Here is a 13343-nt window from a genome sequence, read left to right on the forward strand (position 1 = left end):
TTACTATTCCTAAAGTATGGGAAATTATCATACAAAATTGTGTTAAATAATTAACGTTTTTTTTTTTTTTTTTTTGTACTACTTTAGCACGTTATGCACGTTTTCATGAGATTCTATTGTGATCATGCGCCCTAACTGCATGTTATTCCTAATTTTGTTTAAATACTGTACTGATGATATCCTAAGATACTTAGGATGAAATATTTACAATTAAATAATTTTCACTGTGGTTTATACGCGTGTTTCTTCTAATTATGTTTACATACATACATACATATACATATATATATATATATATATATATATATATATTCATATTTATATATACTGACTATAACCGAGACTAGAATAACAATTAAATTTATTCAAAACGCAACGTTTCATCGGATTGTCCGACTTCTTCAGGTGTGGGAACATAGAAAGCAAGTAAACACTATAAGAAACATCGTATCACTATAAAACAACTATTATAAAATCAGTTAGCTTTGAACTGTAGCTACAATCCGTGTTGAAGTTCTATTGTTAAGTAGCTGCATGCATCCGATTTCAAGTGTGTGTGGCAATATCGGATAGCAGAGCTGAAAGAGTCCGGTAGATTATAGCTGAGGTTATTATTTATGTGATGAGGGTCTATAACAATTTCCTTAGACTCGACTATGCGTCGCTCCATATATATATATATATATATGACTGTATAAGAAAATTATTAAACCATTACAATCATCTACAAGTGGAAAAAAACAAAAAACTAGTGATTTGCTAAATTATAGTGGTCTGGAACCTAGCATGTTGTATGATTGGAGTATGCTTGTACTCCGAAACACTGTTAAGAATGATATTTCAAAATTGTTCTTTTCTTGCATATAGTGAAAAACATAAACTTTCAAGTTGATTTCTGAGAGTATTTAAAATTAATTTGTTATAAAATAATCATTGCAAAATTCACAAAATATGAAATTCAAATCTTTTTTGTAACTTTCAAGTGGATACCTTTCTGAAGCAGCAAAAATTCCACAGATCCAGCAAAAGAAACCATTCTATTTTTCTATTTGCTATTCTGTTCTATTATTTTATTGTTATCCTTGTTGACCATATATGAAATATGGTCAAAATTACTCTAACAACTTAAAACATATAAATGGTAAATTATCAAGTTAATAAGGCACTTTTATATAAAAATCAGTCAACAGCCATAGCAATCTTCCTACCAAATTCTGTGTGCATATCTTGTTTTAGATATCAGCTGCCAGCAGTTAGTTACAAATGTATTCTTTACTGTGCCATGGGAAAGGAGACATATAGGTAACTGTCATTTTCAATTAAATGACAGCTCAATACAGGACAAATGTATTTTGTCATATTCCTCCACAACTTCATGGAGCACCAAAAATTCAAGCCTGTCATGCCATTGAGACCTAGAGCACCGTATCGTTGCCACTTGACCATCCTGCCACCTAAACGACTTCTCTTCAGTTCCCGCCACAGGATAAGGACCACAAAAATTTTGAGAGAGAGAGAGAGCACTCACGCCACCAAACCCTTTATACTCCTCCGCATCTGCTCTCCCTACGTCATCGGTTGCACCCGCTACACAAGCCTCTTTGCATACCGTACTTTCACTTTCTCTGTCGTTTCTCCACATGGGCATTGCATGCACCTCGGACATTGTATTACTGCCTGGGGTCACACTTATAATTCGATTATACAAAATTCTTCATTTTCCCCTGACTTTCCTGCTACAATATTACCTTTTTTATATCTTAATTCTTGTCTGTTATTTACAGGGCAATTTATAAAACAATACATAGAAAGATTATAAGAAGGAATCATTGCAAAATGATCATTGCAATGATCATTTTGCAATGATTTGCTATATTTACAAAATTCGAATTTATACCTATTTACAAGTATTTCTTTTGGGGAATTGTGTATTCCAGTTAAATCCCAAATGAAATGCTTGAGGATAAATTAAACCTTTCATTCCAGATTTAACACCAGCCCATGTAGCTGATTGGAACTTTTCAACTATGCCTTATATAGAAAAGAACTTTTATTCCAGACTTCTAAAGGAATCTGTTATGGCCATCAATTCACATGGTTCACTGAATAAAAACCACGGACGGATATGAAGTGACATATGGAAATCGTTTATTAAATCTTTTAATGTTAGAGATTTCAATTTTGCTCACAATTACCTTCTAGTTCTAACTGCAGATGGCTAATGTATGCCATGGGTTTTTACATTTAATGTCTAGAATGAGTTTTACCTATTTGTATTCTAACAGTTTTTCAGTGTTTACTTTGTCATCCATATATTTATAGTTTTCAGCGTTTTCACCCTGAAGAAGCTGGCAGTTCTATTTTAGGCAGTGAAACAGGTAGGTGTATTTTATTTAATGTAACGACCCATAAATTCCTGTTGTTTGACAAATGTTTTTAGTTGTAAAATGTAGAAAAGTGGAGGAATGATGATAACCAGTTCAAAAAGGCATAAGATAAATGAAATGTCCAAGATAGGACATCAAAAAACCAAACTGTTCTCCTCAGGACAGCATTAAGATTTTTGGTATACAATTCGAAATATAAGAGCATTATTCTAATGTTCAGCAGTATTTAAAATGGAATAAGATTAACAAGCAAATGTATAGGAGGAAAAGGATGCCTTATGGAAAAAAGTGCAAGAAGTTTTCTGGAGGTACCTGGAGTTTATAAAGTACCCTGTTCCTGCAAGCTGGCATACTTGTTGCAGATCAGCAACCATCTGCCTGGAGGAACACAAGTCATACATCTGCAACCACGACTATGGTCAGTCAGGCCTGGCTGACCATGCCTTGGATACAACCCACAGGAACTCATAGAAAAAAACCACCATGCTCCACCACAGCAAATTCAAAAAAGAGAGGCTATTTTTAGAATCAGCAGCAGCTCTCAGAAATCAACCAAATCTTAATAAATACGGTTGCATTAAGCTTGCTAAGATTTGGGAAACACTTATCATCAGAGATCCAACCTTACATTCCAGGCCACCTACAACTGCCCTTAGAAGGTACTCCACCCAGATAGGACTTTAGAGTCATCCACGTGGTTGGGCTTAGTATTGTGTGGTATTTGTGTAGATGTTACATTAATATTTTTGTAATCCCTGAAAATGTCTTAGTGACTGAGAAGAAATATAGGAAGTATTAAATTCTGTTTTTATCCTTTCTGAGTGCTGTATACAATCCATTAAGCCTCCAACATGATGTCCTCACATCACTTAAGCCTCTACACACTGTCTTTATACTCATGATCTTTACTGCCACATCAAGCATAGATGGCATGAGCTATGAAAGAAAGTTTGAAAATTACTATATTTCTGCCATTTAAAACATTACAAAAGATTTGAGATACAATGCTTGGAAAGAAGTCAGACATCATGCACTTTACACCAAACTGTATAATCTTTTTCACTTGAGAAATGCAAATTGTAATAGCTGTTGATAAATATTTCTTAACTAGCTGCCATACAATGATATCTCTCCCTTCCAATTCTTCCACTCATGAAACTGACCCCAAGTTGAGTTCCAAGATTATTATGGTCATCTGCCTTATAATTCTACACAATTCCTTTCTTCTTAATACTTCTGCAAGTCTATTCATCATCCAAATCAAGAGTACAAGACCATTCTCACAAACTGGAGGCAAAGATGACTTCTCAGTTAACATTATGATTCTCTGATGCTAGGATCAAATAAAAAAAACGCTTGATCCTCATGTTCCCCCTCCTAAATATTGCCTAAGACTTTGTTCCTCAAGAATTCCAGAAATGTAGGGTAGTGAGGGAATGGAATTCCCTCGCTAATGTATGTTGTTAAATCTCCCGTAATAATCACTTGCTCTACCACACTTATCTGCCTCTGTTCACTGGATTATAGTGACATCTCATGAAATACCCTGCCTTGCCTACCACTACCTCATACTGTACACTCTCAAAACTATTAATGCTTTTATTTTATTTTTTTTTTTATATATGGCTGCTACCCACAAAGTGTTTTGTAAGCCTATGGCGCATTTGTACTGTGGGTGGGCTAATGGTTTTTTAAAATATTTTTATCAATTTTGTATTTTTATTTATTTTTTACAGTTTCCTCGTGGGCTCACTTTAGTGAGTACGGGCATGGCAAACCCAAGGTACCTGATGCTGGATCATGCCTTACTTCATGTAATATACATGTTATATTATCTGTAGACTGGTTCCCTCTCCTTCTTTCTTCTCTTCCTGCTCCCCCCCCCCCAATGCTATTAGAGTATTCGAGGGCTAGGGTTGAATCTTTCCTATCTTGCTATGTCATTTGGCCTTATGCAGCCACCGATGGGGCAAGCTAGCCCTAATAGGTGCCGGTCCCAAGCCCAGATAAATGGCGAGGGGTTGATGTCAGGAAGGGCGTCTGATTGTAAAACTTCACTGCCAGCTCTAGCTATGATCAAATCAGTCGAAAAGAAAGTGATACAAGGGCTAGGGCATACACCTTAAGCGACGTGCAGCCACATTGCTCTACAGCTGCAAGAAGTGGACGAGGGCTACTGCATCAAGGGCAGTTAAAGAAGCAAGCCCAGCAAGTGGAGAGAATGTTGTGAGTGGGAACATTAAATGTTGGTGAGGAAGTTGGACATTTTATGCATGCAGGAGACAGGGTGGAAGGGGGAAAAAGGCAAAGGAACTAGGAGACGGGTATAAATTGTTCTACTCTGGAGCGAATAAAGAGGGAAGAAATGGTGTTGGAATTGTGGTGTGTGGCAGAATGAAAGGCGAAGTACTGGAAGTGTGTAGGAGGAATGACAGGATGCAAATGAAACTGGGTCTTGGAGAAGAGCAACTGGTCATCTTATGTGTACACGCCCCACAAGTTGGCTCTACAGCAGAAGAGAAAGACGAATTCTGGAATGTGCTAGATGAAGAAATGGGAACTAGAAGAAAATGAGATGGTGATTGTCGGAGGAGACTTGAACGGACACATAGGGAGACAGAATAGGGACTGTGAAAGGGTGCATGGCGGCCATGGAGTGGGAAGGATGAACCAGGAAGGAGAAAGGATTATGGACTTCACAGTAGCGTCTGATCTGGCAATTGTGAACTCCTTTTTCTGTAAGAGGGAAGAGCATTTGATAACATTTAGAAGAGGTAGCAACAGTTCACAGATTGACTACATTTTGACTAGAAGAAAACATTTTAAGGCAGTAACAAATTGTAAGGTAATCCCAACAGATCAAGTGGCACAGTAACACCGGCTGCTGTGCACAGACTTTAAAATAAAGTCAAAGATAAGAACCTTTGGAAGCCATGGGAGGAAGACAATTAAGTGTTTTCACTTAAAAGAAAAGAATGTGAGGAACAGTTTTAGGGAGAAGGTGTTAGAGAGGATTTTGGATGGACTAGAAAGTGTACAAGATTGGTGGAGACATAATTCAAAAGCAATTCTAAGCTGTGAAATTGAGGTGCTTGGTGAAACATCCAGAAAGATTAGAGAGAGCAGAAGGAGGGTTGGTGGTGGAATAATAATGTATAAGAAGCAGTGATGGCTAAGAAGAAGGACGAGTCAAGAGTGGAAGAGGACAGAGGGGAGAGAGAGGATTTTGGATGGACTAGAAAGTGTACAAGATTGGTGGAGACATAATTCAAAAGCAATTCTAAGCTGTGAAATTGAGGTGCTTGGTGAAACATCCAGAAAGATTAGAGATAGCAGAAGGAGGGTTGGTGGTGGAATAATAATGTATAAGAAGCAGTGATGGCTAAGAAGAAGTGGGACGAGTCAAGAGTGGAAGAGGACAGAGGGGAGTACAGAGAGAAAAGCAAGAAGCCAAGAGAGTTGTTGCATAGGCGAAGGCCATGGCATATCAAGACTGTTATGATCAATTAGAAACAAAGGAAGGATAGAGAAAGATTTATCAATTGGCAAAATGTAGAAATAAGGCATCAAAGGACATCATAGATGCATACATGTGAGGCAGATCAAAGACTCTGGAGGAAGGGTATTAAGGAGGGATGTGGATATAAGAAACAGATGAAGAATATACTTTGAAGGGCTTTTGAATGAAGAAAATGCAAGGACTCAAAGAGAAGATGAGGGAGCCTTATGAGGAAATGGTGCAGAACATTAGTAGAGTGGAAGTGAAGGAAGCCATAAAGAGGATAAAAAATGGAAAATTGGTGGGCCCCTGACAGGATCCCAGTGAAGACATGGAAGACACTGGGGGAAGAGAGAATTGACCTGCTATGGGACCTGTTAATAAAAGTTTGTCAACAGGAAAATATACCCGAGGAACGGAGGGAAAGTACTCTTGTCCCCATCTACAAGAGTAAAGGGGATGTGCACAAGACTGTAAGAATTACAGAGGAATAAAGTTGATGTCCCAACTTTAACAATTTGGTTTCATGCCTGGTCGATCGATGACAGATGCTATCTTTGGGTTACAGCAGATGATGGAAAAGTTTCGAGAGAAGCAACAGGAGCTACATCTGGTATTTATTGATCTGGAGAAAGCGAATGATAGAGTGCCAAAGCAAGAAGTCTTGAGGTGTCTGAGGGAGAAGAAGGTACTGGAGAAATATGTCAGGATGGTGCAGGAGATGTACAGAAATGTGAAGACAAGAGTTCGGACCTGCCTGGGAGAGACAGAAAGTTTTCCAGTGACAGTTGGCTTGCATCAAGGGTCAGCATTAAGTCCGTTCCTCTTTAATATTGTGATGGAGGTGGTGACAGAGGAGGAGGTGAGAGAAGACACGCCTTGGACTATGTTGTATGCAGATGACATTGTGCTGTGTGCAGAATCAAGAGAAGATGTGGCAGCTAAACTGGAAAGTTGGAGGAAAGTACTGGAAGAGAGAGGTATGAGACTGAGCAGAAGTAAGACAGAGTATGTGTGTTGCAAAGTGGATGGCAGCCAGGAGACAGATCTGGAGCTGGAAGGAAATGTCATCAGGAAGGTCAGTGACTTTAGATACTTAGGTTCAACAATGAAAGAGGATGGTGAGGCTAAGAAGTGGGATGCAGGAACTGGAGAAAGAGAGATGGCTGGAGTGCTTTGCGATAAGAGGGTGCTGATCAATATAAAAGGCAAAATCTACAGGACAATAGTGAGATCAGCTATGAAGTATGCTATGGAAACTGTGGCCCTGAGGAAAAATAATATCAGCAGGGTGGAGGTAGAGGAGATGAGAATGCTTAGGTGGATGTGCGGTGTGACCAGAAAGGATCGTCTGAGAAATAACTAAGGGGAACGGTGAAACTTACAAACTTAGAAGCAAAGATACAAGAGGCAAGATTGAGATGTTTTGGTCATTTGATGAGGAGGGAGGAAGAGTATGTAGGAAGAAAGGTCATGTAGATGGATGTGTAGGGGAGGAGGAAGCGCAGGCAGCCAAAGAAGAGATGGAGGGAGATGGTGTGGAGGAGGACTTGAGGATGAAGAACTTGGATGTGGCTACAGCCCATGATAGGAGGTTGTGGAGGAGACTCACTACAAACAGCGACCCTACTTAAGTGGGAAAAGCTGCAGAAGAAGATTTATTTTTTAAAGTCTAAAAAACCTTGCTCTAGAGACAAATGTAATTTTTCCATGCCACTATGGGCCTCCAATAAGCGAGACAGTGGTTTCACACCAGGTGATGAAATTCATCTGCCACCTAAAACACACACACACATATCCCTGCCCACAGTGGAATTTGAACCCAAAGCCTATTGGTTGGAGAGTGAATATACCCAGCCAACCAGGTTACCATTTCTTTCCAGATTCTCTACTCTGAAATGATACAACTCATTACTTATCATAAATAACACTCCACTCATCCCCATTTACCCTTCCCATGCTGAATGTGCTCTATCCTTTGACTTCTATTGCTGTCAGCACATAATCTTCTGCCTTCATGTTTCACTGATTCTAATAATCTTTGGGAAAGCTAAGGCTATTAATGCCATCCATTCATCTCCTTTATTCTTATATGCCTAGTGTTGGTTCGTCCTTCCATAGTAATAGTACATCCTGTCTTTTGATCCACCATGTTTTAATGTTGTTCTTATTAAGGTTAATTAATTGTATGTTGATTACTAATCCAAATATAGGAAATTTCTATTATACTGCACCACCCTATATTCAGATTAGTCCATGCAAAATAGTGGAATCAAATATTAATTAACTTTAGCAGTCTAATTTTTTTATATAGGCCGAATTTGATATCAACATTTAAGGTTTCCGCTAGGTCCGATAATTTTATGAACGGTGCAGTGGAAAGGAATCAGGCTAACAACAAATTGAAATCAATAAAATAAAACATATAATGCAGGGTTATATAATATATACATAAGCATACTTTGGATACAAGATAATGCAAAATTAACTCTGTTCAACAACTCATAACATTCACTCAACTCTTGGTATCAAACATTGAGTCTTTAAAATCTAATTTCTCCCTAATAAATAAAGATAGTTCTAAAGTTCAATATCACTGAAATTCACAGCAAATATTTTAACAATTGTATTCTCTAATTATCCCTTTGTCAGAACATAGCTCAGTCAAGAGGTAGTTATCACTTTAAGGGGGGGGGGGGGGAGGGGAAGAGTATTAATCTTCTAGCTTCGGCTAATTTCAGCATAAACACCACAGTTAATGTTAGAATTTAACAGGAGGAGTTAATTCTTATAACTTCACTCTAAAATGCTATAAAGTAGAACTGTTCTTACCGGAATAAATCCTTGCACATATTATTCACCGAGGCACACTTAAAACTTTTAAGTATCACACTGGAGCTACACATTTCAAAAGTAATCTTCTTTAAATTAACTTAATCTTTAATCTCAGCACATCACAAATGCAGACACACTTGCACTAGAAAATTCACTTATTCCTCATATACTACTTTGCAATAGAATCAGCTTTCCACTAATCTTCCTTGAAAGCTCTGGAATTCAACATTAACTTCAGAATTCCATATCAATATTCTGAGTTGTCAATTTACATCTCGATCCTTCGTAATCTAATTACAGCACTTAATTCCTATTACTACAGCCTCTTACTTAACTCCGTGCTGCTAATAAATAATTTCCTCATCTCTATTGTACTGTTCTGAGTGCCGTTACTGTGCTGAGTGCTCCAACTGCACTCAGTCCCTAGTTCCCCAGTTCTAGTGCTGACTGTGACGACCCTTCTTCTGACTGCCTCTGTTTACTCTGGCTTTCCGTTTATATACCATCACTCCTCTTTCCCTCCCAAAACTTGTTCTCACCGTCTAGCTTATATCAATTCCATCTCACGTCCATAACTCACGCGCTACCATGCTCGCGCTTTCTACTTTTAACTCCGTCTCCATGACAACAATTAGAGCAGTACATAACATTTTACTTTTACATACAGAAATAAAACAAAAGGATATTTTTCAATTCAAATAATATACAATTAAATATGATGAACACAAATTCTTCTACTATTAATATAGGAATAAATAAAATAATCTGAACATTATTTTTATACAGTCCTTTCCATTATTAATACATATCCTAGATTAAATAATTAAATAAAAAAAACTCAAAGGTAATTATATGAATAATAGTTTATAACAAGAGATTTACATTAAATAATATCTACATATGTAGCCTTTGATATGGTGGATTATGTTGGATTCTGAAGGGAGTATTAATAATTTTAATTTCTCTTCATTCAGAGTCCAACACTAGAATTTGTATAAAGAAACATCAATGCATTATCAGTATTTCTATACCTATCATTATTCATGCCATACTATGACTCTGTGACATACTATACAATCTCTCATTTCCCAAGCAACTATCCCACAAAAGGTTATCCCTGCTACAATTTGCCACAACAACTTTAGTTTACCTACCAAAAAATACTCATTTGCCAAGAGAACAATTTCTCAGGATGCCTATGGTCTTTCATGTTCCAATACAGCCTCTATCATCCAGTCATTCATTATTCATGGTCTGCTTCTCAGTTCTGCATTATCAATATCTGGGCAATATGCTAATCCTTCCTCTCACTTTTCTACTGCACAATTCCCAACATTAACCCCCCCGATCTCTTGCCACCTAATTCATGATAGATCTTAAATCATTCATACTGATCCTCAGTATCAATCTCATCCACATTTTCATCTTGCTTTATTGCTAGTTATATTCTCGATTGTTCCTCCAGGCAAACACTCCTCTAACATTCTTGCATACTGTGAATCACTGCATGTGCATACTTAGCAGCCTTCCTCTCCTCTCTTGCTCCTACACTATTTCAGCTTTCTATCATTCCCTCTCTTTCACCAATTCTTTCTCTCTCATTCCTTCACTTGTTCATCTCACATCAGTTAGCCTTTCAAGTCTCCTAATCTCTTCCTTCATACAAATCAAATAATTTTTTATACATTCCACTTCCTCTCAACCCAAGTAACTTATCACTTGAGATTCACCATCAAAATACACCATCCTTTAGAACCTCCATATCTGCAGCCTAATTATCTCGAGTCCACAGCCACCTCATACTCTCTCTTCTTCTCCTTGATCATGTTATTTGAATCACCCTGCATTTCCCATTGTCTACATTTCATATACAAACATGCCTTTCTCCATCTCTTACCTACCATTTTGCACAGTTATGACACTGTGTAATATCTTTACATGGTGGAAGCCTGGATGACAAATAACCTATCAGTTAATGAAGATAATATGATGGAGACCATAATTGAAAAAAAATGGCATTTCACACACATACAGGCACAGAAACAATATATCAAAAAATAATTCAGACTCAAATATTTCCCAAAAAAGCAAACATGCCTCACTCAAATACAGCAAATTCAGGATAAATTCACTTGAAATTTATAACAAAATTTCTAATAATTAATATCAAAACCCATGCTTTTACCTCACTCTTCTGTTTGCAAAACTTGTTATTGTAATTTTTTGATTTACTATTGCTTTGTATAATTACATATATGCATGTTAACTACTGGAATAAAAACTGTCGATCACAGCTTTACAATACCTTTTTTATACTTTTACTTGATGCAAGTATATAGAGGCTTCATGTTTGTTAGTCACAATCAATCACAATCAAGTTTATCAATATCTTTTCTATGGCACAATGAAATTTTTATTAAATAGCATTTAATAAAAATTTATTAAATATATTTTATTAAATAACATTAGAACATTGCATTTATCCATACATATCACTACGATTATCCATAGATTATGTAATGAAATATATATATATATATATATTATGTCTAGTAGGTTATGTAATGTATCAAACTAAACATGTTCATCTCATGAAATAAAATAAGACTAGTGTCAGTTTCTTCCAAATCTAAAAGCAGCTGAATTAATTTCAGCAAGAAAAATTTAAAACTTTCATTCCATATTCATGTAATTTTTTTTTTTTAGGCATTGCACTAAAGATAAGCAACTTCTAAAATATACTACAGTTTAAGTTATGCATACATTTTTTTAATTACTTAAGTTCTGAACAAATGGTGTCAATGTTTGTAATCATCACAATCGTACATTCACTGTCAGAGCAGTTCCACACAGATAAAAGTTTAAAATCATTTCTTTATATTGTTTTTATTTCACTGAAATTTCATTCCCTACCTTCGTGAAGAGGAAAAAGGGTATGCAAAGGACCAAAAATCTGGCATAAATCTTCAGGCTGTAGAATACCCAAATTTAGAAGAGAATTGTGATATGTTTGTTGTACAAGATGTAGATCTTCAATCAGATCCTTTTCCCCTTGTAAAAGTTCATATATAGCCTTAAAAATAAACAGAAAATAATTATAAAATAAATTTAGTATTTTCATTATAAAAATACAGATTATGTTTAATATTTATGGTAAATTAGAATTCAGAGAAACATCTGAAACTGAACTTCTAGTTTTCAACTGGCAGATAGGATACAAATTCCTGAAACAGCTAATAGCCACAGAGGTCTGATCAAATTGAATATCTTCCTTCTCCAGACATGTCTGTTATGAGCATACACTGCTGCTTCATGCCTCTGAATACCAATTCTCTATAGGTCTTGTTTGGTATTATTTGTTGATTATGTTCTGACAACATGATCAAACTAGCATAGACTTTCCTTACTTAACATGGTGGCTGCCCATTCCTCTGATTATCTCACTATTCATGAAGTAAAAGCATCTTATTCCTAAAATATTCCTTTAGGACCATTGATCAAAAGCACCAAACACCTGATTATCACTCTTAACACAATGTCCATGTCTCCACTCTATAAATTAAAGATGCCAAGTAATTATATTCTTGGTTTCATCCTTTATCTAAGTGTAAGCAAACAAGCTTGTGTGTGAAGTCACTTCAACAACTAGGCTACTTGCATATAAAGGCTAATGACTTCACATCTATTGCCTTAGTATCCCACAATGCAATGCACATCCTTACAGGTGTGTGTACAATGCTAAGCATTATGGGAAGGGTCACTACCCAGACTGCTTTTAACCTTTGTAAAGGTGAAGAGGTCTGCAAAAACTGGGGCAATCCCTCAAATTACCCCCAAACAATGAGTAACCCAAAGGATCATTTAACTCAGCAGTGGTTCCACCCAGCGACAGGCCCACCCTGCTATGGAGAAGAACCCTCAGTGGTGTCTCTGCCCAATGCAAGGCGCACCAAACCACTGAGCACAGCTGCTCATAACCCAGGAAAAAGCAACCACTGAAGCAGTCACAAGACCACTTCAGCAGACTTTCAACATGAACAGAGAACTGCAACAGTGGGAGCAAGACCTAGAGATGATATCAAGGTTGAAGTAATGCAGAAGTCATATTTCCATATACAAGTAGTCAAAATGTCACACCTTATTATTAAATACTCTGGATTAGAGATAGAAGTTGAAAGTTTTTCCAATTGGGTATACTATAAATTAAAGATGCAAAGAAATTATATTCTTGAAGTAAACAAAGTTTGCGCCTGAAGTATTTTAAGGTCTGAGGCAACTCGTGGTAAAGGTGGACTAAGTTCTGATCACTTGCCTCAGTATCTCCCATAATGCAAAGCACATCTCCTTGCAGACATGTATGATGCTATGCATTAAGGAAAGGGTCAATACCCAGAGGGGTTTCGACCTTTATTGAGGTCTCTTCAGTGGGAGCCAGACCCTAAGGTGGATACCAAGGGTGAAGTAATGCAGAACTTATATTTACCTATACGAGTTGCCACCAGGTGCTTTGACCTTATTAAATAAAAATCTCAGGATGAGAGAAAGATGTAGAAAGTTTTTTACCTTGGGTATACTATATGTTAAAGATATCAAGAAATCTACCCAATGTAAAAAACTTTTTA

General features: G+C 36.8%; 1 protein-coding gene across 2 annotated transcripts in view; it reads right to left on the reverse strand.

Moving 5' to 3' along the window:
- Positions 1-13343, reverse strand: part of LOC150109200 (rho guanine nucleotide exchange factor 3-like) — a 235143-nt gene that overhangs the window by 105926 nt on the left and 115874 nt on the right. For both annotated transcript variants that reach the window (XM_090406217.1, XM_090406208.1), the window contains one exon: positions 11635-11794. In XM_090406217.1, the coding sequence (XP_090262343.1) occupies positions 11635-11794 (160 nt within the window). The remainder of the gene's footprint in view (positions 1-11634; positions 11795-13343) is intronic.

Source organism: Typopeltis vanoorti, chromosome 2, assembly GCF_054136105.1.
Source record: "Typopeltis vanoorti isolate ZY-2024b chromosome 2, IOZ_Tvanoo_1.0, whole genome shotgun sequence".
NCBI classification, from domain to species: domain Eukaryota; kingdom Metazoa; phylum Arthropoda; class Arachnida; order Uropygi; family Thelyphonidae; genus Typopeltis; species Typopeltis vanoorti.